Raw genomic sequence first — 27,328 nt, forward strand, 5'->3', positions numbered from 1 at the left:
CATGCATGTTACCACCATTATTACTACCGTTAAAGCGTATATATTCCAGACATCAATTAGTCGATATGCAATACTGCCCAAGTATGGCTATTACGGTGTCTAGTGATCCCAACCTGATCCCCTCAGTTTCCCAATTCCATTTGTGGCTGCTGCATGAATGTTACTATTGCTGCATGTATATTATGGCTCCAGCACAAAAATTTTATTGCCACTTCATGAAACATTATTGCGGCCACATAAATGTAATCACTGCTGTGAGCTTAAAGGTGCCACTATTGCATGATCTACTGAGAGTGCGGAGACTAGCGGAGTACTGTGCGATGCTCTTGCTGCTGCATGATATACAACCTCATGATATACCAAAGCGCTGCTGCATGAATTTTATGGCTCCTGCATGTCTGCTATTACTGTTGCCACTACTATTGAACTACAACTCTGCCGTAAGTAATTTTCTTTCATTGTTTTATTGCTAGTATTGCTGCCACTACATGCATGCTCTTCGCTATAGGCTTGCAAGTTATCACTGCTTCTGCAGATGGGCATGTCCTAACTGTTACTTTCATGTAGTAGATACCATGCTTATGCAACTGCTATACTATTCAGTGACCACCTCAGTTGTCTAATCTTATGTTCTTTGTTGCTGCTTATGGGCTTTTACATTTATGTTCTGCTTACATACTTGCAAAAATGCATATCAGTATTTGTGACCCGATCTTGGAAAACCTACCTTTTCGGCACAAATAGAAATTTCAGAAAGCAGCGATAATAAAATTTTCAAAAAGAATCGCATGGCAATATTTTTACATGAATACATAGAGAGATTATCTTTCTTTGTCGGTATAAAATATTACACGCGTAGGTATTTTCTATCATGAGATATTCCCAAAAATGTCGCACTGTGTAGCCATTTCACTGTATGCGTAACACGGGAACTTACAAATCATCCCATTTGTTCCAGCCGTAACTTCTTTTCCGCGCCAACCTTCATTCTTTACGCGCCAACTCTCTATGGCTACTTCATCGAGAAGAAGCGGGGTTTTGTCGGCTATTAACTCCTTAGCGAATGATGGAATTGTGCGACTAAGCTCTAATGACTACGCACAGTTTGAGGCGCTTGTACAGGATTATTTTGATAAAAGTGACGACAGCAGTGATGACGAAATCAGTGACCAAGAAGGTAAGGAATGCGATGAAACCACCGCAGCAATCCTTTTAACCGCTTACATTACCCACAGAGACAACCAGGCGGCGCAAACGAAAGAAATCGAGGTCTGTTGTGGCAGACACAAGCAATATTGATGAATGTGATGACATACAGCAAGGTAATACCATACTAATACACATAAGTTACATACATTAACTTGAAACAATTTTGAATACATGTAGATATTTTTGATGCTGAAATAAGAGTTTCTCCTATTGCTACCACTGTGCCAACAGACACCGCTCATCTAGATACAACCAATTCTCTGCCGTCTCCTGGTTCAGTCACTAGTAGCACACCACGTAACCACATTGATACAAACTGGGAGGATGCTTCTTGTGAAGACAGCGCTATTAGTCACAGCCAGCCTAGTAGTGAGCACACAAATAACCACCAATTATATGTCAGTGAACAGCTACCTGCTAATCATAACTGGGTTGGTAACAGCTATAACCATTCGTCCTGGTGTAGTTCCATTACTGAGCAGTGGTCTGGCTATGGTAGTCAGCTTACCAGTCAGCATGGTCATCTGTACACTTCACAACCATTTCCCGTCCAAAATTGGAATAGCACCACCAACTGGCTTCCTACTCTTGGTCCTGGTGAATTGCAACTTGATTTCACTGGTCAACAGATACCAAGGAATAGTACCTGGTTTGCTGCCAATGCTGACAACCAACCACATCACAGCCAGTACCTAGTTGGTGATCAATCACATAATAATGAAGGTTACAGTTTAATCAGTAGTGGTCAGCACTTACCAGTTACAAGCCAGTTGTTAGGTAGTTCCCCAGTTTGTGACTCTCGTGAAGCACAGACCAGTAATAGTCAGCCGTCTTTCTCCATCAATAGCAATGAAGTTGCCAACAGCAGAGCTGCCAGACTCCATACTAACGATGATGATACTCCTATGAGAGAAAACAACACAAGTACTAGGAGACAACCCCATCACGACCATGATGACGATGATCCACAACAATCAAATGAGGAAAAATGTGCAAAATTTGTGAATGATACCTGTGGTTGTAAACTGGCAGTAGGTGATAGGCCATGTAGCACTTTGTTTACAGCTGAGTATTATCGTGACATTCGAGCACAGGCTGCTTTGCTTTCTCATGAACAACTTGACATGGTAATCCTAGGCTCAATTATGTCCACCATAAGCACTGACGAAGACATCGTTCATGGTCGTCACAAAATTGAGAAGCGATCTAGGTACAGAACGGAGCACATGCACAATGGACATCAAGTTTGTGCGGCTACCTTTGCTTTCCTTCTTGGAGTCGGACCAAAGTACAAGCTGCAAGCTCTCAAGAAGCATTATGCTGAAAATGGGTTGACTGTAAGAGAGCATAAAAATAAACGACGCTTACCACCTAAAGCACTCACGTACCAAGATCAGACAGCACTTGTACAGTTTTTGCAAAACTATGCTGAGGATAATGCCATCCTGCTGCCTGGTAGGATACCTGGGTACAAACGAGACGATTTGAAGCTGTTGCCATCCAGCTGCAATAAGAAGGTATTACTTTTAATAAAAATAGGAATATAGTAACATACAATTGGGAATATGATAACCCGGACCAGACCAAAGATCAATTCTCCAGGAATACAAGATTAGGCATATTTTACTGTTATTTGTATTCCTGTAGGTTCTATACACTACTCACCTTAAAGGAACTATGCCAAGAAGGCGATCGCCATATTGAACAAGACGCACAATCCACTTTGGAACAATCCAACTGAGCTAAAACGCTTTCTAACGCATTTCACTACACAATCACTACAAAGCTACGTGTTCTTCCTGCTGTACTTGCATAGAACAACAGGCACACAAGAGTGGCTGCCTGGATTTATTAGAGTCATGAACTTTACACAAGATATTTATATTCAGGAATAATTCACTATTGCCTACCTTGCTTAATTCAATGTGTTATCTATCACCAAATTATTGTAGAATGTCCTGGGGATAAATGACTGCTCAGTGCGACTCTAATAAATTCGGACAGCCACTCGTGTGTGTGACTGTTGTTCTACACAAGTACAGCAGGAAGAACACATAGCTTTGTAGCGACCATGTGGTGAAACGCATTATAAAGCGTTTAACTTAGTTGGATTGTTCCACAGTGGATTGCGCGTGCTGTTCAATATTGTGATCTCGTTCTTGGCATAGTTCCTTCAAGGTGAGTAGTGTATAAAACCTATAGGGATACAAATCATAGTAAAATATGGTTAATCTTGCATGCCTGGAGAATTGACCTTTTGTCTGGTCCGGTCCAGGTTATCATATTCCCCACATACAACATAATAGTTAAGTGATTGATTGATTACTAAATTATGCACCTGTACACATACTGATCATGAGTGATTTTTATTACAGTGTGTATGGGAATGTTACAAGACTTCATGCATCACTACTGGAATTCGCTATGCTGAACTTACAACATTTCGCAAGTACTGGTGTCAGCTCGCACCTCACATTGTGATCACTAAACCTAGGAGTGATTTGTGCTGGACTTGCCAAACAAACAGCACCTTGATTATGAAAGCCATCAATCGATCCGATGAGGAAAAATCCCAGGTATTGTGCTTGTTTCTTAATGAGTCCTAAATAAATAAGTACGAATAACAATGAACTTAGATCTTTTATTACCATTTTATCAGACCATCAAGCAAGCCGAAAGACACCTCAAACCGGTTAAGGAAGAAAGGGCAAAATATCGGGGCGCTTGTGAGAAAAGTGCAACAACTCTGGAGAAACTCTTCTCTGCTGGACCCCCACCTCCAGATGCCTGTGTACCACCTAAGAGTCATAAAGGGACGATACACTACAGTTTTGATATGGCACAGCAGGTATTTGAATATACTTAAAGTTTTGTAGATGTACCTTGTCTGCTTATAGGTGCATTACCCGTGTGATCCCTTTCAGCCAGGTCCAATATACTTTCTCACACCACGTAAGTGTGCCATTTTTGGCGTTTGCTGTGAGGCGATTCCTCGGCAAGTAAGACATTATCTATGAAAATACTGTTTGATCAGTGCTACACATTGTTTTCTTATAGATCAACTACCTGATTGACGAGGCATCTAATGTTGGAAAAGGTGGCAACATAATCATCTCAATGTTGCACCATTTTCTTGCACACCATAGCCTTGGTGAAACATCTGTACACTTCCATGCAGACAACTGTACTGGGCAAAACAAAAATCGATATTTAATGTGTTATTTGATGTGGAGGATACTCACTGGTCTCCATACTGAAGTGAAGATTTCATTTCTACCAGTCGGGCACACTAAATTCTCGCCTGACTGGTGTTTTGGTCTTTTCAAGCGACGTTATCGCAAGACGAAGATAGGTTGTCTTGATGACATTGTTGCTGCAGTCAACCAGTCAGCTGCTCCTAATTTTGCCCAGTTAGTTGGCAGTCAAGATGGAACAACCATCGTTCCAATGTACAATTGGAGCGATTACTTCGAGGAGAAAACAGTGAAAACCGCGTTAAAAGGCATCACTCAGATGCATCATTTTAGGTTTCTGAGCAGCCGCCCTGGAAAAGTGATGGTAAAAAACACTCACGATGACCCAGAACGTACGATCAGTCTGCTGAAATCATCATCATGGCGTCCAGAACCTGGTGAACTGCCTAATGTAATTGTTCCAGCAGGACTGTCAGCAGAACGTCAGTGGTATTTGTACGAGAAAATTAGAGAGTTTGTTCCTGAAGAGGCACAGGACTTGGTCTGCCCTAAACCCACTGTCCCTAAACCATGAGAATAGTAACATTATTATTTAGATATGTAGCTGATATGTGTAAATATTCTTAGTTATTCATTCTGGAGACCATTATTTCAAAAACGACATGTAAGTATTTCTAGTACATTGAAGCGTATGCCACATTGCACACTTCTCTTGAGGCTTAACAAAAAATGTATACAATGTCTACCCTGAAAAGCCACTGATTTCATGAATTTTTTTGCACTCTGCCAATATGTTCTCTGAATGCAAGCTTCTGCCAACTGCTGTTAAAAACATACACACTTAGTTCCATGCTATATAGTACAGTTGAAGAAGTGGGTATCATTTTACGCTACGCTGCTTGCATATGCTAGCACATAACCACAGTAAAAGCAAAAACAGACTAAAACAATTCCTGCCGATTATTACTTGCAACTCAATTCAAAGCTCCTTACTCACTTGGTACTTACTTACAAGGGTATCAACAGTGCTAACTTTAATCCAGGCCACTACTAGTGGCTTTAGCTAGCACACTGTGTATAAACAATGTAAACCTTTAGTAGCCTAGACACCTGGCTAAGTCAAAAACTTGTTTACACCCACAGGTATGCAATCAGACAGCTTAATTCAACTTTTAACATTTGCCAGCAAAATAATTATGAACCCTATTGTTGCGGTGTACGTGACTTTCTATTATAACTTTAGCTCCCTATTATAAGCACTGGGAAAAACAGAACAGTGGCTCTAGAAAACTCCTAAAGCTAAAAATCGATTGTCGTGCTGAACATCGCTATCAAATTACACAAAAACTCTACCAGTGAGTAATATTACACATAATCTACAGCGCCGGCCTTACAAATATTCAAAAAAGACTTACTTGATCCATGAACAAACGGAGCAATTTTCCTCTCCTTAGTATTGTTGTCTTCTATCCCCTTCGTGTTCATCTATTATCCGTGCGCTCAACAAAAGTTGTAAAAGAACGCTGCGTAAGGCAAGAAAGAAGCACAAAATCAGTGGTGCCGTGACACATGTGCTCTCTCTTCAAACATCACGTGATTTAATTAAGCAAGGACACGTGATATTATTACAACGAATCCGTATTTTATCGCTTCTAATCGTTTAAAGCGAATGGAGTTGGTCAAGAAGTGATTTGTTCCCATCTGTCGACTTTAATCACTTACGGACAGTTTACGGAAACATACTACAGCACAACTCAACCAATAATGAAAAGTTAGTTTGTAATGTATTGGAGAGTAAATTGACCATAACTTTATAACGCTTGTATGAATCGCTCTGAAATTTTCACACAGTGTGCACAACAATATTTCGCCTTATTTAAGCTATAAAAAGCATTTTTGACCAGTGTGCCGAAAAGGTAGGTTTTCCAAAATCGGGTCACATTTGCAGAGTCACTTGATGCTCACTAGTATGTGTATACATTTGTTGCTGCATACGGGTAACTGTCACTCGCATACAATCAATTGGCAGACCTACTGTGTACATTGCGTTCATGTCATATTTACACACTCCTTTGTGCTTATACTATATCTGCACACTCCTTGGTACCCACAGGTTCTCAGGAATTAGTTAGTCCCTACTGGTCCTGCAAAAATTCTGCTTAGTAAGATGCTTACCACTATCGGTACACATACAGGCTCACTTAGTTGCATTCTCAGTCGTAATTTTCTATATACCATCGGGATATGTCATATACTTCATGCATATTTGTGTTATGCGTGGTTATTATAACTAGCTACAATAATATTACTGTCTGTGTACTATTATAATTTTTATATGTGGGGTACGGCAAGCTTGGGCAACTGGGGAAATTTGGAGGAATTTGGGTGAATTAGATGCTAGTTATGTAGTTGTAATGCTTTAGCAATTGATGCCAATATTAATGTTCATGACATAGCTTAGTCTGTCATTTTGGTTGCTAGTGATCAATTGCTGCGATCTGACATGTCTTAGCAGTTTGCTATCATCACTTGCAAATGCTATGTTCATTCATCTACCCTAATTATGGAAGAACGTACTGCCCGCCCTATGATTTCCTCAGTTGCCTGTTATTCATTCAAACTCATCCTCTCTATATCACATATTATATGATCTATATATTGTCATGTCATGCTGCACAATCTCATGTAGATATAATCTTACTTGCTATTATGGTATCATTGTGTTCTTGTTGCATGATTGTTGAACTTGTATATTATCACGTAGACTACTGGCTTTGTGGGAAAATGTTATGTGATTAGTATTAGGAAAAAGAACAGGCAATGTAGAGCTTGGTGCGGTGGAAGGGTGGATAGCTAGGTAAATAAATGTATTGTATATATGAGCACATATGTGTAATTTAATCCTCTATAAATGGTGGTGGTTGCCAGTATTCCCAGGGGTGGGCCCCAGCAACCAACTTGTTAATACTCTTCTATGAGGAAATTACTTTGAGTAACAGTGTTCTGTTTGAGGTTCATTGAAAGGAGAGTGTGAGATAAATGTTCTGATGAGTTGAAAAGGAGAATGTACAGCAGACATAAGATTTTGAAGATTACTGATAACCTGGCAGACTGTGGCGTTTATTCTCAGGATTAAGATCTGTCAGTTTGTTTTGGGTGCAACATAGAAGATTTTCAGATGTGTTTCAAGCTATTGTTAAGAAACAGTGAAATGGTTTACAGAAACAACTTGGCTTAGCACCAAATGAATTTGAAATACTGACATGCCATGGCAGATTTTTTAACGCTGAAATGTCTGAAGATGCTAAGTATCCTAAGCTGTTACCACGGCGAGAACATTTTACTAGATTGGTGATAAAAGAGATACATGAGTGGCTGATACATGCTGGCATCTCCCATACACTTTCTACTTTACAACAGGAGTACTGGCTACCTCAAGGGAGAGCGGAAGTCGGAGCTTGTCTGTCCCATTGCTTAATTTGTCAACATCATGAAGGACCATCATTTACTTTACCAAGGATGCCACCCTGGCCCAAACATAGAGTATCTGGATCTTTACCTTTCCAATTACTGGGTTAGATTATTTGGGACCAGTATTTGTAAAGGAAGGAGCAGTAATAGGATTTGCTTGCTCACCTGCCTTGCCATTTGTGCAATTCACTTGGAATTGATTAGAAGTCTTTCTGATGAACATTTTTTACAATGGTTAAGGAGGGGGAGACGAGAGACAATTATTTCTGACAACATTGCTCAATTTAAGTTAGTGAAGACAGTGGTTGATGAACAATGGAGGCAAATAGCTTTACATGACAAGGTGGTCACTTACCTTTCAAGTAATGGAATTAAGTGGCATTTTACTACTGCATTAGCACCCTGGAAATAGGGTTTTTAGGAGCGACTTGTCAGGTTAGTGAACGATGTCTTAGGAAAGGAATTGAATTGAAAAGACTCACTTTGGACCAATTCATTGTTACATTATCTGAAGCAGAAACGGTTGTAAATACCCAACCACTCACATATGTGTACGAGGAATTTGAATCTGGGTTTAGTTTAACTCCTGCACACTTTTTGGATTCCAATTTGAGATGCTTTCCTCTGATCGATGCCGAAATTGACTACTTTCCTTCTGAAGATTCAATGACAACTTTACTTAACAAATGGAAGAAAGGTCAAAGGGACATGTGGAGGAACGAATACCTTGCTAGTTTAAAGGAAGCCTCACCTTACCATAAAACTTTGAAAAATCAAATGCGATATTTTCCAATGTTTCCAAGGCCTCTGAATATGTCTGGAAATTCGACTTGAATCGTCTCCTTCGACAAATCAGGGACCTGAATGGTATGTACCCTCTGAACCAGACCTAAACTATATAGTGTGGGTGGGGCTCCATAGTGTAGATAAACTCATCGGAATGTTATTCATATTATTGTTTATTACACACAAAATTTGATACAGATGGTCCAATCGTAACCAAGGAAATGGGGTAAACACAGAAATAAAAGTTCTGCTACAAAACTAAAATAAATAGTACCTCAGAATTAATCCAGGTGAAAGCCAGAAAAGGTGAAGTTGTTCTCATTAAAGAAGATAAAATCCCTCGAGGGATGTGGAAATTAGGGAAAATTGATAAGCTAAACAGGGAAAAGATGGTAATGTTAGAATAGTAACTATTTACTTGTCCAATGGTAATTATGTGCAAAGAGCTATTAATCAACTTTATCCATTAGAAGTCATTAAACATTTACAAACTCCTGAAGGAGACAATCAAGCGCCTGACAGAGTGGGTGAACATTCACAACACGCTGGGCGTGAAATATCAATTAGAAAGGCAGCTATCACTACAAGGTAAAGAATCGATGAACTTCTAAGGACTAATGCTTTGACTATAAATAATAGTTAGACGTCAAGAACCAGGGTTCTACGGGATTTAGAAAACTCGAAGGCCCTGGGCTGTAGCGCCCGAGCGCAGCGAGGGCGCTACTAAGGGCCTGAGGGTTTTCTAAATCTCGTAGAACCCAGTGGTTCTTGACGTCTAACTTATTTAGACTACAACTCGTTATTGTACCTTGAGTTGACAGCTGCTTGTAAATGGGAAATGTATGGCTAATTACTAGAAACAAGCCCTCTACACCTCCCTACATGGCGGGACCTCAGCGTGGCTGTTGCTACCCATTTAAACACCCATGCGTTGCCAATGTTACAGGCGCGTGCTATGTATCGAAGTACAGGACTCAGCGACTGGACTACAACTCATTGTTGCTGTTGTTGTGCCCCGACAGCTGCTTGTAAGCAAGTAATGTAGTGTTGATTAGCACAAACAAGCCCATTACACCTCCCTCTAATTCAGTACGGCTGTTACTAGCCATTTAAACGCCCATGCGTTGCCAATGTTACAGGTGCGTAATTATCATGTTTCGTATCGCCTCAGAGCGTGGTCTCTATTGGACATGACCGTGGCTCTACGAGATTTAGAGACCACGTTTTCAGCCAATCAAATTTCAGTATCAAACTTGTTGTAGTCTAATATTCAGTTAGACTCTATTTTTATTATACTATTTTTCCGTCTCACCAGTATCACATAATGGGCTAATGATGTAATAACATATGGTGCACTATATAGAATTGTTGTGTATAAATTCAACATTTTTATGAAAATATTCAGTCACCCGTAAAGCAAGTAAAAAAGACGAACCTACAAGACAACTTTAGCATGAGACAAAATTTAATGGTAATGACATGCTAATGCAAGGATTTTCATACATATCTCAGTATGTTCTAATGCCATCACATCTTTTGTTTCACTACTTTTCATTGCATGTGTTTGTTTTTTTTTACTTTACATGAATAATGAACTAGCAGTATCACATATAAAGATTGAAAAAGTACAATGTAATAGTAGTGTGCAATTTAATCCTGCCAGTTTTGTCAGCCAACAAAGCTATTGGCTAGCAAGATGTTTCTTGTATAATACGACAAGCATTAGAATTTAAAAAAAAGATGTTAAGCATTGCTGATACTGAAACTATAGGTGTATGCCTACAACTTTTGATCTGCAAGCCAACTGTGAGTGTATGCCTGATTTCTTCTGAACAATATGTGCATGTTTCCATGTCTTTCCAGTCTCACGCTTTGTACTAAAAGCAGTTAGTACGTATGTGCAAATTGATGTATAGTCCTATGTAAAACTTTCACAATGGTATAATATTTATGTATCATTTCTTTTGTCATTGCTTTCTGTAGTATAACTCACCACTACAAGTGCACCTATCCGCTCCTTTCTAATAGTTGTATAAGCAGTAGATATATTGTTAAAATGATGGATACTAAGAGAGGTTCACTGTAATAATCATTGTACAAGACAAAAATTAATACTAAAAGGGAATTTTAAAGCCACTTGCTAAATTTTGCTACTTATGTTTGCTTTCCCTCAAGCATATAATATCTAATCCAAAACAGCCAAGCTGTATAAAAAGTGTGCGGCCCTCAAAAAGGCTATGGTGAAAAAAGATGTGAAATCCAAGGTGGCGGCCAAGAAATGGCTGTGATGGTAGGTTAATGGTAAAAATTTTAATAACAACAATTCAGGTGAATTTTGGTGCCGCTTGGTCAATTGGCACAAAATTCACCTGAATTGTCGTTATTAAAATTTTTACCATTAACCTACCATCACAGCCATTTCTTGGCCGCCACCTTGGATTTCACATCATTTTTCACCATAGTCTTTTTGAAGGCCGCACACTTTTTTACAGCTTGGCTGTTTTGGATTAGATTTCACTTCTTTTTGTATTTGTATACCCCAAAGCCGGCCTATGGCCTGCTTTGGGTCTTATTTAACCTATCTTTTTTTCTTTACCACAGGAAGAAGAAAATATGAAGCAGATGTACCTTAAATATTTCTGATTTTATCAGTAAATGTACAAATTATATATATAATACATATATTTATTACAGAACTGTCCATGGTGGTTTCTTTGTAACTGAACACTCTTCAAGGTAACTTTTTCTAGCTGATCTCTCTACAGGGTGATTTATTTGTAGCTGAACTATCAACAAGGTAACTTCTTCTAGCTGTTCTCTCTACAGGGTGATTTATTAGTAGCTGAATTCTGTACATGCAATTTTTTTGCTGCTGAGCTCTTTACAGAATGGTTTCTTTGTAGCTGAACTCTCTACAAGGTAACTTCTTCTAACTGATCTCTCTACAGGGAGATTTGTTTGTAGCTGAACTCTCTACAGGTGATTTGTTTGCAGCTGAACTATCTAGATGATGGTTTCTTTGTAGCTGAACTCTCTACAAGGTAATTTCTTCTAGCTGAACTCTCTACATGGTGGTTTCTTTGTAGCTGAACTCTCTATAGGGTGATTTGTTTGTAGCTGAATTCTATACAGATGATTTGTTTGCAGCTGAGCTCTTTACAGAATGGTTTCTTTGTAGCTGAACTCTCTACAAGGGAACTTCTTCTAACTGAACTCTCTACAGGGAGATTTGTTTGCAGCTGAACTCTCTTCATGATGGTTTCTTTGTAGCTGAACTCTCTACAAGGTAACTTCTTTTAACTGAACTCCCTACAGGGAGATTTGTTTGCAGCTGAACTCTCTTCATGATGGTTTCTTTGTAGCTAAACTCTCTACAAGGTAACTTCTTCTAGCTGAACTCCCTACATGGTGGTTTCTGTGTAGCTGAACTCACTACAAGGTGACTTCTTCTAGCTGATCTTTCTACAAGGTGATTTGTTTGTAGCTGAATTCTGTACAGGTGATTTGTTTGCAGCTGAGCTCTTTACAGAATGGTTTCTTTGTAGCTGAACTCTCTACAAGGTAACTTCTTCTAGCTGATGTCTCCACAAGGTCACTAGTTTGTAGCTGAACTTTCTACATGGTGGTTTCTTTGTAACTGAACTCTCTACAAGGTAACTTCTTCTAGCTGATCTTTCTACAGGGTGATTTGTTGTGGCTGAACTCTCTACAAGGAAACTTCTTCTAGCTGATCTCTCTACAGGGAGATTGGTTTGTAGCTGAACTCTCTACAGGTGATTTGTTTGCAGCTGAACTCTCCACATGATGGTTTCTTTGTAGCTGAACTCTCTACAAGGTAACTTCGTCTAGCTGATCTTTCTACAGGGTGATTTGTTGTGGCTGAACTCTCTACAAGGAAACTTCTTCTAGCTGATCTCTCTACAGGGAGATTGGTTTGTAGCTGAACTCTCTACAGGTGATTTGTTTGCAGCTGAACTCTCCACATGATGGTTTCTTTGTAGCTGAACTCTCTACAAGGTAACTTCTGCTAGCTGATCTCTCTACAGGGTGATTTGTTTGTAGCTGAATTCTGTACAGGTGATTTGTTTGCAGCTGTGCTCTTTACAGAATGGTTTCTATGTAGCTGAACTCTTTACAAGGTAACTTCTTCTAGCTGATGTCTCTACAGGGTCACTAGTTTGTAAATGAATTCTCTACATGGTGGTTTCTTTGTAACTGAACTCTCTACAAGGTAACTTCTTCTAGCTGATCTTTGTATAGGGTGATTTGTTTGTAGTGGAATTCTGTACAGGTGATTTTTTTTGCAGCTGAGCTCTTTACAGAATGGTTTCTTTGTAGCTGAACTCTTTACCAATTAACTTCTTCTAGCTGATGTCTCTACAGGGTCACTAGTTTGTAAACGAATTCTCTACATGGTGGTTTCTTTGTAACTGAACTCTCTACAAGGAAACTTCTCCTAGCTGATCTCTCTACAGGGAGATTTGTTTGTAGCTGAACTCTCTACAGTTGATTTGTTTGCAGCTGAACTCTCTACAAGGTAACTTATTCTAGCTGATCTCTCTACAGGGCGATTTGTTTGTAGCTGAACTCTCTACATTGTGGTTTCTTTGTAGCTGAACTCTACAAGGTGATTTCTTCTAGCTGAATTATCTCTTTCTATAGTTGCATGAATTCCCTACAAGGTAACTTCTTCTAGCTGATCTCTCTACAGAGTGAATTGTTTGTGGCTGATCTCTCTACAGGGTGACTTGTTTGTAGCTGATCTCTATACAGGTTACTTGTTTCCAACTGATCTCTTGAATTCTCTTCGGGCGACTGCTCTATTAGGATGACTGCTCTATAAGGATGACTGCTCTATTAGGATGACTGCTCTATTAGAGTATCTCGCACTTGCTACACCAAGTTGGATTTCGTGTTATAACTCCGTGGCTTTAAGTCTGATTCTTCTACACCATTGAAGAGCCTTTCTAAGATGATAACTCCATCTGTACAGCGATTTTCAAAGCATTACCCCAAGCGGTTTATCTGGTAGGCGTGGCAAGCAGTCGTTTTTTATTAGCTAATCTAGATTGCATAATTGTTACACACTGTTGGTTTTTTCATTGTATCGCCCTGGTTTTTAGCTAGATTTCTTTCAAACCACAAAAGGTCTGAGGTTCAATAGTTAACCTATTCACCCACTGATGTTCAGCTTCTCATATGCGGTTTACCCTGTAGGCGTGACAACATATTGGTGTTATTTTTCATGAATAATCGCTCATAACTCTTTGCCTGTTTATCGTATTCCAGCCAAAGTTGGTACAGAGATGCGCCTTTATACTCCCCTTCTGTGTGCCAAATTTCAAGGCGATCGGATATGGCGTTCGCATTTTATAGCAGTTTTTGTAAGTGTGCGAAAAGAGGAAGAAAAATAAGAAGAAAAAAAAACAAAGAAACTAAGCCAATTTTTGAAGTCACATATCTCGGGAACGCTTGAAGCGATTTCGTTCAAATTTGGAATGTGGAGTGCTGAAGTTGGAGGGAGTGTTCACAGCAAAAATCGTCTTGTTTCATCAAGGTAGCACAGAGCTACGGAGGTGCGAAAATTGCGTTTTCTTTCTTCCTGTCAATATACTCATGGGTGTTACGTGCCGGCTTCTTGGGCCGCACGACACACTACCATGTGTCTTGATATAGTGGTATGCCAAGTTTGTTATGCTACTGTATATACAGTACATATGTATGTGCATTGTAGGTATTGGTTGCTTCTGGACAGAAGACGTTCACTCCTTGCTTTTCTCTCATTCCAACTAGTCCTACAGGTACTGAATTTTTGTTGCTAATTTTCATTGTGTATCATAACATGGATTCATATTCTTTGACTTCAGCAACAGCATTGTAATTATAAATTCCCTAGATCCAATATATGGGGAGGATGAATTGTATGAGGAGGTGATAGAAACAACATAGTCAGCTACAAACAAATCACCCTGTAGAGAGCTTAGCTAGAAACAATTCATCCTGTAGAGAGTTCAGCTATAAACAAATTACCCCCAGCTACAAACAAATCATCCTATAGAGAGTTCAGCTACAAGCAAGTCACCCTGTAGAGAGTTTGGTTAGAAAAAAGTCACCCTGTAGAGAGATCAACTACAAACGTAGAGAATTCAGCTAATCACTCTGTAGAGAGTATAGCTACAAATAAGTCACGTGCCCTGGAGAGAGTTCAGCTGCAACAACATCACCCTGTAGAGAGTTCAGTTAGAAACAAATCACTGTGTAGAGAGTTCAGCTACAACAAGTTACCCTGTAGAGAGTTCGGGTACAACAAAATCACCCTGTAGAGAGTTCAGCTATAAACAAATCACCCCTTAGAATTTTAAGCTACATTCTATGTCACTGTGTAGAGAGTTCAGCCACAAACAAGTCACCTTGTAGGGAGTTCAGCTACAAACAAGTCACCCTATAGAGAGTTCAGCTACATTTCAAAAGTCGTCCAGTAGAGAGATCAGCTACAAACAAGTTAAGGGGGCACGCAACTATGTCCTATGGCTTCGACCACAGCGATAGCATTCACCTAAGTACAATTTAATAGTTTGTAGTTACAGGGGAAAACAACTAGCTAACCTGTAAAGGATTGGTTTATGTAGCACATGATCTTAATGGCCTGTCAGCCTAATCCCAGCAAAAAATTAGCTATGATAGCAGAGATACGAACCACCTAAAAGACGTCTTGGTTTCAGATGGAAGATAGATCTCCGTCTACATATTACCACAGAGCTATCCGAAAATTCTTTGAGTTACTTTTGCTAACATTCTTTTAAGAAGTACGGAAGCAGATTTAAAACACTGGCGTTAGTTCCAAAGTTATGTCGTCCTCCCACTGACGCAGTTTCGCAAGGGAATCTTTGACTAACCACAACAGCCGGCCGAAATCCTTTTTTAAAAATCCACTTCCATATATTTTTGCTGTGGACTTGGGTAGTCGATTGCAAAGTTTGTGGGTTATCGGCCATAAAAAAGAAGGCAGTTTCTAGAGTTGTACCAGTAGTCGGATCGGTAATCGGTAGAAGTCGATAATTAGCTGTTTTTACTATAATCGGAAATCGGTTGTAATGGGCTATGGCCATTAGTCTATTCAGCTTCAGCAGCTGGAGTCAAAGGCTCTGATATGTACTTAGATAATTTGTTTAAATTTTGTGGTAACCACCAAGATAATCAGTCAGGCCCTAGCCCACTTGTCTGACTAGCAACTTTGAGTTGAGGTAAGTATACAATTTTACAGCATTGGCTTTACTAGTTGTACTTTTAGTAGAGTATGCGCAATGGAGACCTACAATCAGGTATCAGTTTCCTATCGGTAAAACAGAGTAAAATATATCGGATATCGATTTTCCCTAAAAAGTGGGAATTGGTACAACTCTAGCGGTTTCAGATTTAGAAATAATGTGTATTTTTGGGGTGCGTGCTCATCAAAAGAATGTAATGCATGGGTAGTATCCTTCACATAATCAAAAATGTACAAATATTGTGTGAGTTCTAGAGTACACAATTAAAGAAAAGAGATGGCATGGGAGAGCCATTTTCATGTTGTGTGGTGCTACTGTCAGCATTGGATACTAGCGATAGCATCGTCTTCAACTAATTAGACTGTGTGGATGGATCTGGTTCGGCGTTTACCAGTGGAGGGAGATGAAGGCAGCATCAAGGAGCAGATATGGGAGCCATTCAAATGGGTATTGGGTTCTTGTAATCTATAATAGATAAACATCAGGGTGGCAAGAAAGAAGAAGGCTTGACACAACATTATCAGAGGATACATGGAACTACAGGACCTATGAAATGAGTAAAAGCCCATGTAGTAAGACTAAGTATAACTTGTGAATACACAGGACTAGGTCTTTTCATGGTGAACATGTTTTTCCATTTGGTGGCTTTTTAAAAAGCCATTGTTTGGGTTACCCCAGATAGCAACTTTTGCTGAGCAAAGTGCTGCCATATTTTCTCCCTACAAAGGTTCATTTTTACTCCTGCCTTGTGCAACCATTCACAGAATTCTTCTTATGAACAATTTTGGTACATCTCCTCCAGAGTGATATGGTTTAAGTTGTTAAGTACTAGACAATTTGACATTGGTTTAGTACTGCCCCTCCCATAATGTGCCATTACGTTTTCCAAAATTGTGACTGGGTCTGCAAAAATAGGACATGTGGGCACATGATTTTTGCCTACTTTTTCAAACTTCCATCATTCATAACTTTTTATACCATTACGTTATGGAAATGCAATTTTCAACTTTTGTTAAGGATTTAATTGGCTTTATGAAGCATGTTACATAATGAAAATATTCTGCTCTGGTACTGAGATATGACTTGTAGTGTAGCAGGGTGTAGGTTGTGCCCACATTCCCTATTTTCGCAGGCCCGGTCACAATTGCTTTCTGTCAGTTAATATTTTTCCAGTCCCACAGTATCTGAGTTGTGCTCCGCATGGTTAACCTCTCAAGGACAGCTTTAAAAGTTGGATGTGTGAACAATGCATTCATTGCCCTGACTTCTGCTAGTGCTCAGTGAGCTGCAAGAAAAATTTTGGTTACATTAAGTAGTAAGGTAACTTACCTTTGAAAGTATTGCCAGGAAAGCATCTTTCGAAGTTTCTACCCATATTTAAGTGCGACTTCTCTTGAGCACTCCAGCCATCAAAGAAAGGATCTTTAGCTTTCCTCATCTGTGGGTGAAATAACTGATGATCATGGAAACTTATTTATCACATATTATTATTACAACCTGTACCAGATCATGGTACGTGTCTACAAACATCAAATTAGCAGCAGTGAACAATTGCAGCTGGTTGCAATGCTCAACTTCCGCAACCATGATCCGATAATCAAATACAAATCCATTATGGTCTACTAAAACTATTGCAATATAATGTGTTTTCACAGTATTTGCAATCAAAAAGTACCTAGATAAAATGATATCTCTGTTGATTCACCTGCTTCTTTTAGACATTCTTCAACCCAATGCAAAAAGTCAGGGAAAATAGCATCAAAAGTTTCTTTCTTTCAACAGAAGATAGTTGCTAACACCGCACTTCTTTTTCACTGTCAAAGGTGAGAATAAATGTAGTTGTAATTACCAAATATTATATTATTACCCACTGTACTAACAGGTAGAGAGGTTTTACAGAGCTGAGAGAAAGAGGTCTCACTGATGGTCACATCATCTGGAGCAAGAATCACTGCTGCAATCTCAACAATGTCATCTTGGTAAATGGTACTGCCGGTGGACTCGCAGTCATACATGAACAAAAGTAGCTTTCCATCAAGTGGCTCTGAAAACTCAGGGAAATCCTCCACTTTCTCAAAATGAAGTTCACTGATGTCAGCAACTTGTGCCTGCTCTCCCACTTCATCACCATCAAGTGTCACTTTAATACTGAGCGGTACTAACCCCAGCAGTTTGGATGAGGAACATGTAGTCTTTCTCTTGCTCATGACGTACAGTGGCTTTCCCCTTCACTTGGTTCCTAATATGTACAATCATAACACCATTACATGATCTATCATAATAAGTAAGCATGTATGTATTGGTTGTCTCACTTGTACTTGTGATATTCTTCAGTGGAGCGTTTAGTGATTTGCTTCAACCATGTGTTATGCTCAGCAATTGTAGCCTCCACTGCCTTCTGTGGGACCTCCATGCCCATTTTCCACAGGCACACAATTTTCCACAGAAGACCAGTGTTATTGAATTAGGTCAGAAAATTATATAGTTACACTCTACAATGAAATTTGTTGCCACTATACCTTGTGACAAATGGCCATGTTTGTTTTACATGTGTAGTGTGTGTGGTGGAGGTCAATTCGCTTTCCACGATACTTTAAAACAAGACCACGGAAGCCTTCTACACTTGGTAGTCACACGACCCTCAGGGGTGATGTACTCGTGCTCACTGTATATGTACTGCTCGATAGGCTTATTGTAGGCTCATTGTATGTCTACTGCCCGTCATGCTCAGTGTATGTGTACTGCTTGATATGCTCATTGTATGTGTACTGCTTGATATGCTTGTTGTATGTGTACTGCTTGATATGCTTGTTGTATGTGTACTGCTCATTGTGCTCAGTGTATGTGTACTACACTTCATGCTCAGTGTATGTGTACTACACTTCATGCTCAGTGTATGTGCACTGTTTGTCATGCTCAGTGTATGTGTACTGCTCAATAGGCTCATTGTAGGCTCATTGTATGTCTACTTCCTGTCATACTCGGTGTATGATATGCTCATTGCATGTGTACTGCTCGATATGCACGTTGTATGTATACTGCTAGTCATGCTCAGTGTATGTGTACTGCTCTTCATGCTCAGTGTATGTGTACTGCTCATCATGCTCAGTGTATGTGTACTGTTCGTCATGCTCAGTATGTGTGTACTGCTCGTCATGCTCAGTGTATGTGTAACGCTCGTCATGCTCAGTATATGTGTACTGCTTGATATGCTTGTTGGATGTATACTGCTCATCATGTTCAGTGTATGTGTACTGCTTGACGTGTGTACTGCTCATCATGCTCAGTGTAGGTGTACTGCTCAACATGTGTACTGCTCGTCATGCTCAACGTGTGTGTGTGTACAGCTCGTCATGCTCAGTGTATGTGTACTGCTTGTCATGTTCAGTGTATGTGTACTACTCATCATGCTCGTTGTATGTGTACTGCTCTTCATGCTCAGTGTATGTGTACTGCTCGACATGTCTACTGCTTGTCATGCTCAGTGTATGTGTATTGCTCGATATGCTCGTTGTATGTGTACTGCCCATCATGCTCATTATGTGTGTGATGCTGGATTTAGCTTATTACATGTGGGAATCCTAACCCATTTGCGTGTCCAGTGTGGTTATTGTGTGTGCATAACTTTGAGTGTGGAGAAATTGGGTGCAGTGAAGCTGCTTGACCAGAATGATGCTCGCTACTTTATAGCTATGATGATGACATCACATCATTAATGCAGAATGCTGTGCACTAACTTGGTCAGGCACTTCACTCAGCCATGTTCTGGGCTTCCCAATATTTTCCCAAATTAGGTTAATCATGCACCTGAACTTGGGTAAGCTTGGCTAATACAATAAGATGTTAAACAGCAATTTTATCACAACCATTTGGTTTGTATCTGATGTGTACACAGGACACCCAAGAACTGCAGGCTCAAGGGTGAAATTAGATTTTTTTTAAACTTTATTAGGCCAGGCAAACTTGATTAATTGTTTCTCATCCCCACCTGCATCCCTTTTTACCCTCACTGCCTCTAATTTCATTATTGCTGTTTTCGATCACGTGCACACAGCAAATGTCACTTGCACATCATAAATCATGGTAAAATGTAAGTACTAGTTCTTAAAAGGCTTTAGCTAACCTTTATAGCAACAGACAGCTTGATTCTTTAATGAATAATGAAAAATGACCTCCCACCTGTATGGAAATCCAAATTTTTGTGGATGAGAACAAGTAATCAAGTTCGCCTGGCCTTATAACTATTGTTTGTGAAGAATGCAAAAGGATTAACAAACTTAAGTGAAATTTAATCTTGTGATTATATTTTTGGACAATTTGGTTAAATATTTGTGTGACCTTCCCTACCTAAGACTGTATGTGGATTGTCATTAATTTTATAGAAAATTTTATTTTCCTTCTACACTGTATTTATATCACTGGCATGCAATACCAACTTTCTTGGCTGCACAACACATCACTGTGATTTGAAACACCTGTGAAGCTCTTTAGGAAAGCCATGCTCAATATTTTGACAGACTAATGAAGAAATACTTTATCAGTACCTGTGGGTTATTTTCAGTTTTATATACCAATATGGCCACTTTATTTCATGGAAATTATTATGCTACTATTCTTGTATTTGTGTGTACGAAGATTTGTAGTAACTATTATTAAATTTTAATACGGGTGTATAGCATTTTGTAAATACACTATTTGATTGCATGATTACTACAGTATTTGCTTTAGAAACAGCAACAAATGCTTCATTTGTAACATATATTGATGATCCTATCCCTATTCCATCCAGTATCAATGCTGTCATTGATTGCAGTCTAATTATTAATGCTGCATTGGAGAGCTATGAAACAGTTTGCATTACTTGGTATATAGATGGGATTCCTGTTTTATATAATACTTCTTTGAGTGAGATATCCTTGGATAAGAAGTTTTTGTTCGTGTTTGCCAACGATGAATGTCATTTCATTAATGGCCACAGAATTCTTACTGAGAACCGTATTAGTTGTGAAGCAACACAATGTTTGAATGTGGAAGGTGGAGTTGCAGACTTCAGTAAGTTATGAAATATCTGTATTTTTATGTGTGTTCACAGAAACAGGTAACTTCAACAGCTTACTGTGTTTTGTTACTGAAAAGTAATTTTCATATGCTAGTGCAATGTTAATGATTATGTAAATAATTATGCTGATAATGTCAGCGACTGTTGCTTATGATAAAACTAGTAAATGATCATACTAATCAGGTGGCATCGCTTGTTTCGTTACTTTTCATTTGTATGATCTAGGGTTCATAATAATAATAAGTAGGAATTTTAAGTTTAATTAGGATCATAGAATAAAAAGTAATGAAACAAGGGAGGCCATGAGGATGCACTAGTGAACATTTAATCCCTAACGTCCTCTAGTATATGTGCAGGTATAAGCGACCTCACTACTTTTTGTCTCTATGATCTGTAACTGAACTTGAAATACCCATTTTTCTTAGTACTTGTTTGTTTACTTTTTGATAACATAGCCATGATTAGTAAACCCACTATATTTCACCAAAAGAAAGACTGGAGCCAAACTTAGAGGAGCATATACGAAACTGTAGTTATTTGGATATCAGATGTGAGAAGAAACAGTTGTGTGTATTCTTGTTTTGTAGCATGACGAATAAATGGAATACCTGTCTCAAGTTACTAATGATGGATAAAGATAAACACTTACAGACGCTTCCTTGTATTTTTTTGTATGTTGTCATAGGTATCCAACCATCATTTGCTTTTATGTTGTTATCATAGGGTGTAGCATCAGAATTCTACTTAAACAATTGTGGATTAATGATTGTTTTAAAGTGGGTGGCTTTCTTTGTGTTTTTGATCTTGAAAAATATGCCCTGCTTGCAAGCTAGCTAAAATTTCTCTGGTGGTGTTACAAACTGACACTAATTCTATGTTTTTGTGGCATCATCAGGGCTATGGGGACAAGGTAGAGAGGCCACCATAAAGTGCTATGCATGCGCAATTGCGATACAACCAGCTAATGCAGTAGGACCTTGACTATCTGAACCCTCGATTATTCGTTGTTTATAAGTGACTGCTCTCATTAAGTGAACATTCTATTATTAGAGTGAGTGTATGTTCTATTAGAGTAGTTGAATGGAACTCTAAACAAATAAACTTCATTTATTCAAACAAATTCACTTATCTGCACACTTTTATTTTTGGACTGGCACACAGGTGTTTGGATAATGGAGGTCCTGCTATACTTATTGTACATCATAGTTAGACAAAGAAGACGCAGGTTGTTAACAAATTTACTTTGTTATTTAATTACATAACCAAGTAATAAGAATAACTTCATAAATAATTAAGATGCAGGCTAAACTACATGAAAACTCACCAGCATTGAGTTAGATGATAGCCAGACAACAAACTATAAAAGGGTTTTAAAACAATGCCTTCATCAATTAGTTTGGTTTTCCAAATAATGCCATCTATTCTAACCAGTTTAAACTCACGACGCATTAGTTACAAGGCATTCCACTCACATAACCTGTTTGGGTGTTCGACAAACAATTTATGTACACTTCACCCAAAACTAAACGTTGAACTGGTATAACTGGTTCGAGAATCAGGTTTGTGTTGTAGTTCCATAGTAACCAATTCATATGCACTGCGTGTTAAACTAGGTATTAGAAATGTATAGCACTTTAAACCTTGAATCGACGCTTCAAGGGAACTTGTTGGGTGTGGATAAGCCATAGCTAACAGGTTCAAGCAGCTACCGTACATACTCTATACAAGTAAAGATCGAGACTTGGGCCGTGTGTTGGATACTTGTCCAGTTAGGGCAACAACCAAAGGAGCAGGGAGAAACGCAAGGAAAAACAAAACAAGAAGGTTTGCAGCTAAAGCGAAAAAGTGTTGTAAGTTGCTTTAATTACATAGGAGTGGATAATATAAGAGGGATGTCAGACATATCAGATCATTAAAATAGAGCACCCTACAGATGTTTTAATATATAGCAGTTGAAAGATATCTTAAAGTAGAAGTAAATCCTACAATGCTAAAATTTGAAACTTGTTTTATATGAAGATTATGCAAGAAAATGTACTAGAACAATTAGTTATGCATAAATATAGTGTGGGTGGGGCTCCATAGTGTAGATAAACTCATCGGAATGTTATTCATATTATTCTTTATTACACACAAAATTTGATACAGATGGTCCAATCGTAACCAAGGAAATGGGGTAAACACAGAAATAAAAGTTCTGCTACAAAACTAAAATAAATAATACCTCAGAATTCTTGAGGTACTGAGGAGTACAGACTTCTGTATTACTTGGATGACAGTTGATGGTAGGCCAAATGAGGTCAAACTTTGATGTAAGGTAGCTAGAATTTATCCAAGAGCTCCAACAATTACACTGGAGCAACAGATGTAGAGGTGTTTCACAGCCTCCCACTAACACACTCAAATCATGGTACCTTCCTCTCTTCTCTACAGACTTCTGGGAAATCCTAGAATCCTCTCAGTGATATAGCAACATCAGTTAACTTTGTTTCAGCTTTTTGCTTGTGATGTCAGGTCGATTATGTGATAACGAACTTCCTGTCTGAATTATTGTTATTTGAATACACACAGAAATACACAGAATTCTGGAACAATTACAGGACCGAAACCTAACAACGGTTTAAAAGTGAATGTTTAGGATGTGACACAGCAAACCAGCAGTTTCCAAAATAACATTCTTCTGTAGAATGTAAGGGTACAAGTTGATATGCAGTTATTTTAGCCAGTCACTAAACTTGGGACTTACAGCTCCTAGAGCTCCAATAACAATAGGAATGATCTCAGCCTTGACATGCCACATCCTCTGTACTTTAAGTAACAAATCTTGGTACTTTTCAACTTTCTCTACCTCCTTCTGTGTCACATTAGTTTCAAAAGGGCATGAAAAGTCAACTAAGTAAGCAAGTCTAAATTATTATTATTTTTATTATTATATCTCAGATTTTCCTTCCGTTAAATCAAAGGGGACCCGATGTATCTCAGCCAAGGCAGAAACACAATATAAAACAAACATTGGAAAAAGCAGTTTTACATACCAAATGCCCTCCTGCCCTGCAATTATATAACTCAAATTAAAACTATTTACAGGAATATACACTCACAAAATAATTAACCCAATGGCTACTTCATAACTAATCATTTTGGCTACCGCTCTTACCGCCACATCTATTGAATACTTCGAATTACTCACCCACCCAGAAACCATAACTGAATATACACTATTAAATGAGGCTTCCAAAACAAATAATATTCCCAAATTCAAATCACTATATACACTTGGAAACAGAATCACCCCCCAAGGAACAAAAGCTACCGCCAAGAAAATAATTATGCCGTCCTCCTATTCCTTCTGCTAGCTATTTATTTATTTTGAATAAAACCAAGGAAGCCCATTAAAGAAAGAGACCCTATTAAAAGTCCTGCTGGAATTATTACATGTGAAGGTCTCACCAAGATCAAGTTCACCAGTTACTCAAAGTAGTACAGTTTCACTGGAGTACGAGACAGCACATGAAGGTGAAAAATTAAGCACTGGAGCCTCAGTCAATGAAGTTCGACGATGTTGGGTGAAAAATTAAGAAGCATCGGGCACGATCCTGTTAATGTGCAGGTAGTCGTCCAGAGTGACAATGTTAATGATACAATTTATGTAGTAGATGGCACTAGTGTTATATCGTGTATGAAGCACATGCAACACAAGGGTCACGTGACTGATGGAGGGCGTACACATTGCACTGCATGAGGTACATGAAGCACACGCAACGTTGCGTGATGAACTAGTTGCAGCAAAGTAACAGCTAAACAAAGCTAATGAAACGGTAGCTCAGCTGCAAGGGGAGGTGACCTCCCTAGTGAAAGCTAACAGCAAACTAAAGGTGCAACTAGAGAAGGAACGCCACAAGGTAAAGCACTTCTGGAAACAGAAATGTGAACTAATACTGGCTCACGAAGGGGAACTGGAAGAGAGGGATTCAACCATATTATCCCTCCAACAGCGTCTTCAGTCAGAAGAGCCTGTGTCCAGCAACTTACAGACATGTGTTATGACTCAAAGGGAGAGCCCCCACTGATCATTAGAAACCACATTTGAGAGCTCACTCTTGCCTTCACCACAAGTTACTAATGGGGGTTGATAACAGCTGCACCTAGGCCAGTGAGGCAAGGGAAAGCCCCACCTGTAGAATCCTTCTCTAGGGAGAATGAAGATATGTTGTGGGAGGACTGGCTACCCACACTTGGAAGGGCAGCACTGTGAATGAATGGAGTGAGGCTGAGAAGCTGCTGCAGTTAGCTGGCTACCTGAGAGGCAAGGCACTACAAGAATAGAATCTCTTAAGTGAAGGTGAACGAGTGTCATTTAGTACAGCCACTGCCAAACTGAAGACAAAGTTGTACTGGGTTGCAAAGAAAATAGCTGTTCAAGACTTTTGTCATGCCATACAGCAACAGAAAGAAGGTGTGTCTGACTTTATCTACCAACTAGAAAATACAATTAGACAAGCTTATAGATGGGAAGCCATGACCACTGAGATGAGAGAGACCCTGTTGTATGGCCAACTTCAAGAGGGATTGAAGTTAGAGATAATGCAAGCTCCTGCTGTATCAGGTGCCCAGTCCTATGCAGAGTTGTGTGTAGCTGCCAAGAATAAACAACATCGACTAGATGATTTACAAAATATAGCAACAGTGTGAAGAGGCCAGACAGGATTAGCCTACCACAAACAGAATGCATATGCAACCATTAATAGGCAACCCTAGAGCTACTTTGCAGTGTTTGCTTTCAACAAGGTTGGACACACCAAGAATGGCTGCAAATAAGCCCAACAAGAAGAAGAAAGCTATAAACCTTATAAGGCTAAGTGGATACAAGCAGAGGAACAGGAGGAACATTCTCAGCCCACCTCAGGAAAGGAAGACCCTCAGCAATTCTTGGAGTCTTCGTCTGAAGGAGAGGAGGCTAGTACTGGCGAAAACATTGTACGCCAAGTGAGGGCTAATGATAAGGATAGTTTAACACATTGTGTGAAATTGTTCATTCAAGGTATCCCTACATATGGCATAGTTGACAGCAGTGCTGAATCACCATCATGGGCGGTAAGTTGTATAAATGGGTCACGTTGGCAACCAAACTGAAGAAAAGGGCATTTATGAAGCCTGACAAGACCCCACATATGTATGACCAGAAGCCATTCAATCTTGATGGCAGGATTGACTTTAGTGTAATGTTCCAAGATAAGATCATGCATACTGCAATATATGTGAAAATTGATGCTCACGACCAACTATTATTGTCAGATGGGGTTTGCCATCAGCTGGGCGTGATTTCTTACCATGACAATGTGGAGCCCTGGAGAAGGACAGCAGGTAGAACTACCAAGTGAACTGATTCGAATATGCCTACAGTTAAGGTAAAGTTGGTAAATACTGTCTGGTTGCTACCACACCAAAGTGTAACAGCAACTGTACACCATAGAAATCTGTACAGGGGACGCACAACCAGTCAGGCAAGGTATGAGGAGGATGCCATTCACAATTCGGCCTGATGTTGCAAAACAACTTGAGTCCATGCAAGCGTCTGGAGTAATACAGCTTTCCAGCAGTCCTTGGTCTAGTCCAGTGGTGATGGTAAGATAGTGTGATGGAACCCATAGATTTTGTGTTGGCTATTGCAAGCTGAATGCGGCTACCAAGGCTGACACATCCCCACTTCCACATTATTGATGATCTGCTGAACCAGCTAGGCAAGGCAAGATACTTTTCATTAGCAGATCTGGCATCAGGGTACTGGCAGTTAAGAATGAAGGAAGATTCTAGGGAGAAGACTGCATTTGCCACACCCAAGGATTTTGGGTAATGCCATTCAAACTTACCAGTGCTCCTTCAGTTATTCAGCACCTAATGAATACAGTCCTATGGGACTGAACCCAAAACATAGGCCAGATTTTGTCGCGGTGTACATCGATGATGTAGTAGTCTTTTCCACTACCTTGGAGAAACACTTGCACCACCTGAAATGTGTCCTAGAGAGAATTCAGGAACAGGACTTAACTTAAGCCAGCTAAGTGTATGTTTATCTGCCAGGAGGTAGAGTATTTGGGTCATCTAATTACCCCTATTGAGTTGAAGACAAACAAGCGACTTGTTGATTCCATGAGGGAATTCCCTCTTTCACAGGATGTGTCAGAGAAGAAGAGATTTCTGGATTTAAGCCCATATTACAGAAGGTTCATACATGAGTATGCCACTATAACTCACCCATTAAATGCATTGGCTAGAAAAATGTTCCTTTTAACTGGGATGGAAAGTGTCAGACTGCATTTGATGCACTTAAGGAGAGGTTG

General features: G+C 39.3%; 3 protein-coding genes across 4 annotated transcripts in view; all 3 read left to right on the forward strand.

The window, feature by feature from the left end:
- LOC136268829 (uncharacterized) overlaps positions 1 to 27,328 on the forward strand; it is a 168,288-nt gene that overhangs the window by 42,168 nt on the left and 98,792 nt on the right. For both annotated transcript variants that reach the window (XM_066064304.1, XM_066064296.1), the window contains exons 2-3: positions 14,395 to 14,461; positions 20,657 to 20,980. In XM_066064304.1, the coding sequence (XP_065920376.1) occupies positions 14,395 to 14,461; positions 20,657 to 20,980 (391 nt within the window). The remainder of the gene's footprint in view (positions 1 to 14,394; positions 14,462 to 20,656; positions 20,981 to 27,328) is intronic.
- LOC136242052 (uncharacterized) lies at positions 1,383 to 3,815 on the forward strand. Its single transcript, XM_066033396.1, has 2 exons — positions 1,383 to 2,726; positions 3,585 to 3,815. Exons 1-2 carry the CDS (start codon positions 2,115 to 2,117, stop codon positions 3,813 to 3,815), a joined length of 843 nt encoding a protein of 280 aa, XP_065889468.1. The 5' UTR covers positions 1,383 to 2,114.
- Positions 3,836 to 6,342, forward strand: LOC136268820 (uncharacterized). The gene is made up of 3 exons (XM_066064287.1): positions 3,836 to 4,057; positions 4,107 to 4,208; positions 4,267 to 6,342. Exons 1-3 carry the CDS (start codon positions 3,836 to 3,838, stop codon positions 4,975 to 4,977), a joined length of 1,035 nt encoding a protein of 344 aa, XP_065920359.1. The 3' UTR covers positions 4,978 to 6,342.

The sequence above is a fragment of the Dysidea avara genome, chromosome 1, assembly GCF_963678975.1.
Source record: "Dysidea avara chromosome 1, odDysAvar1.4, whole genome shotgun sequence".
Classification (NCBI taxonomy): Eukaryota; Metazoa; Porifera; class Demospongiae; order Dictyoceratida; family Dysideidae; genus Dysidea; species Dysidea avara.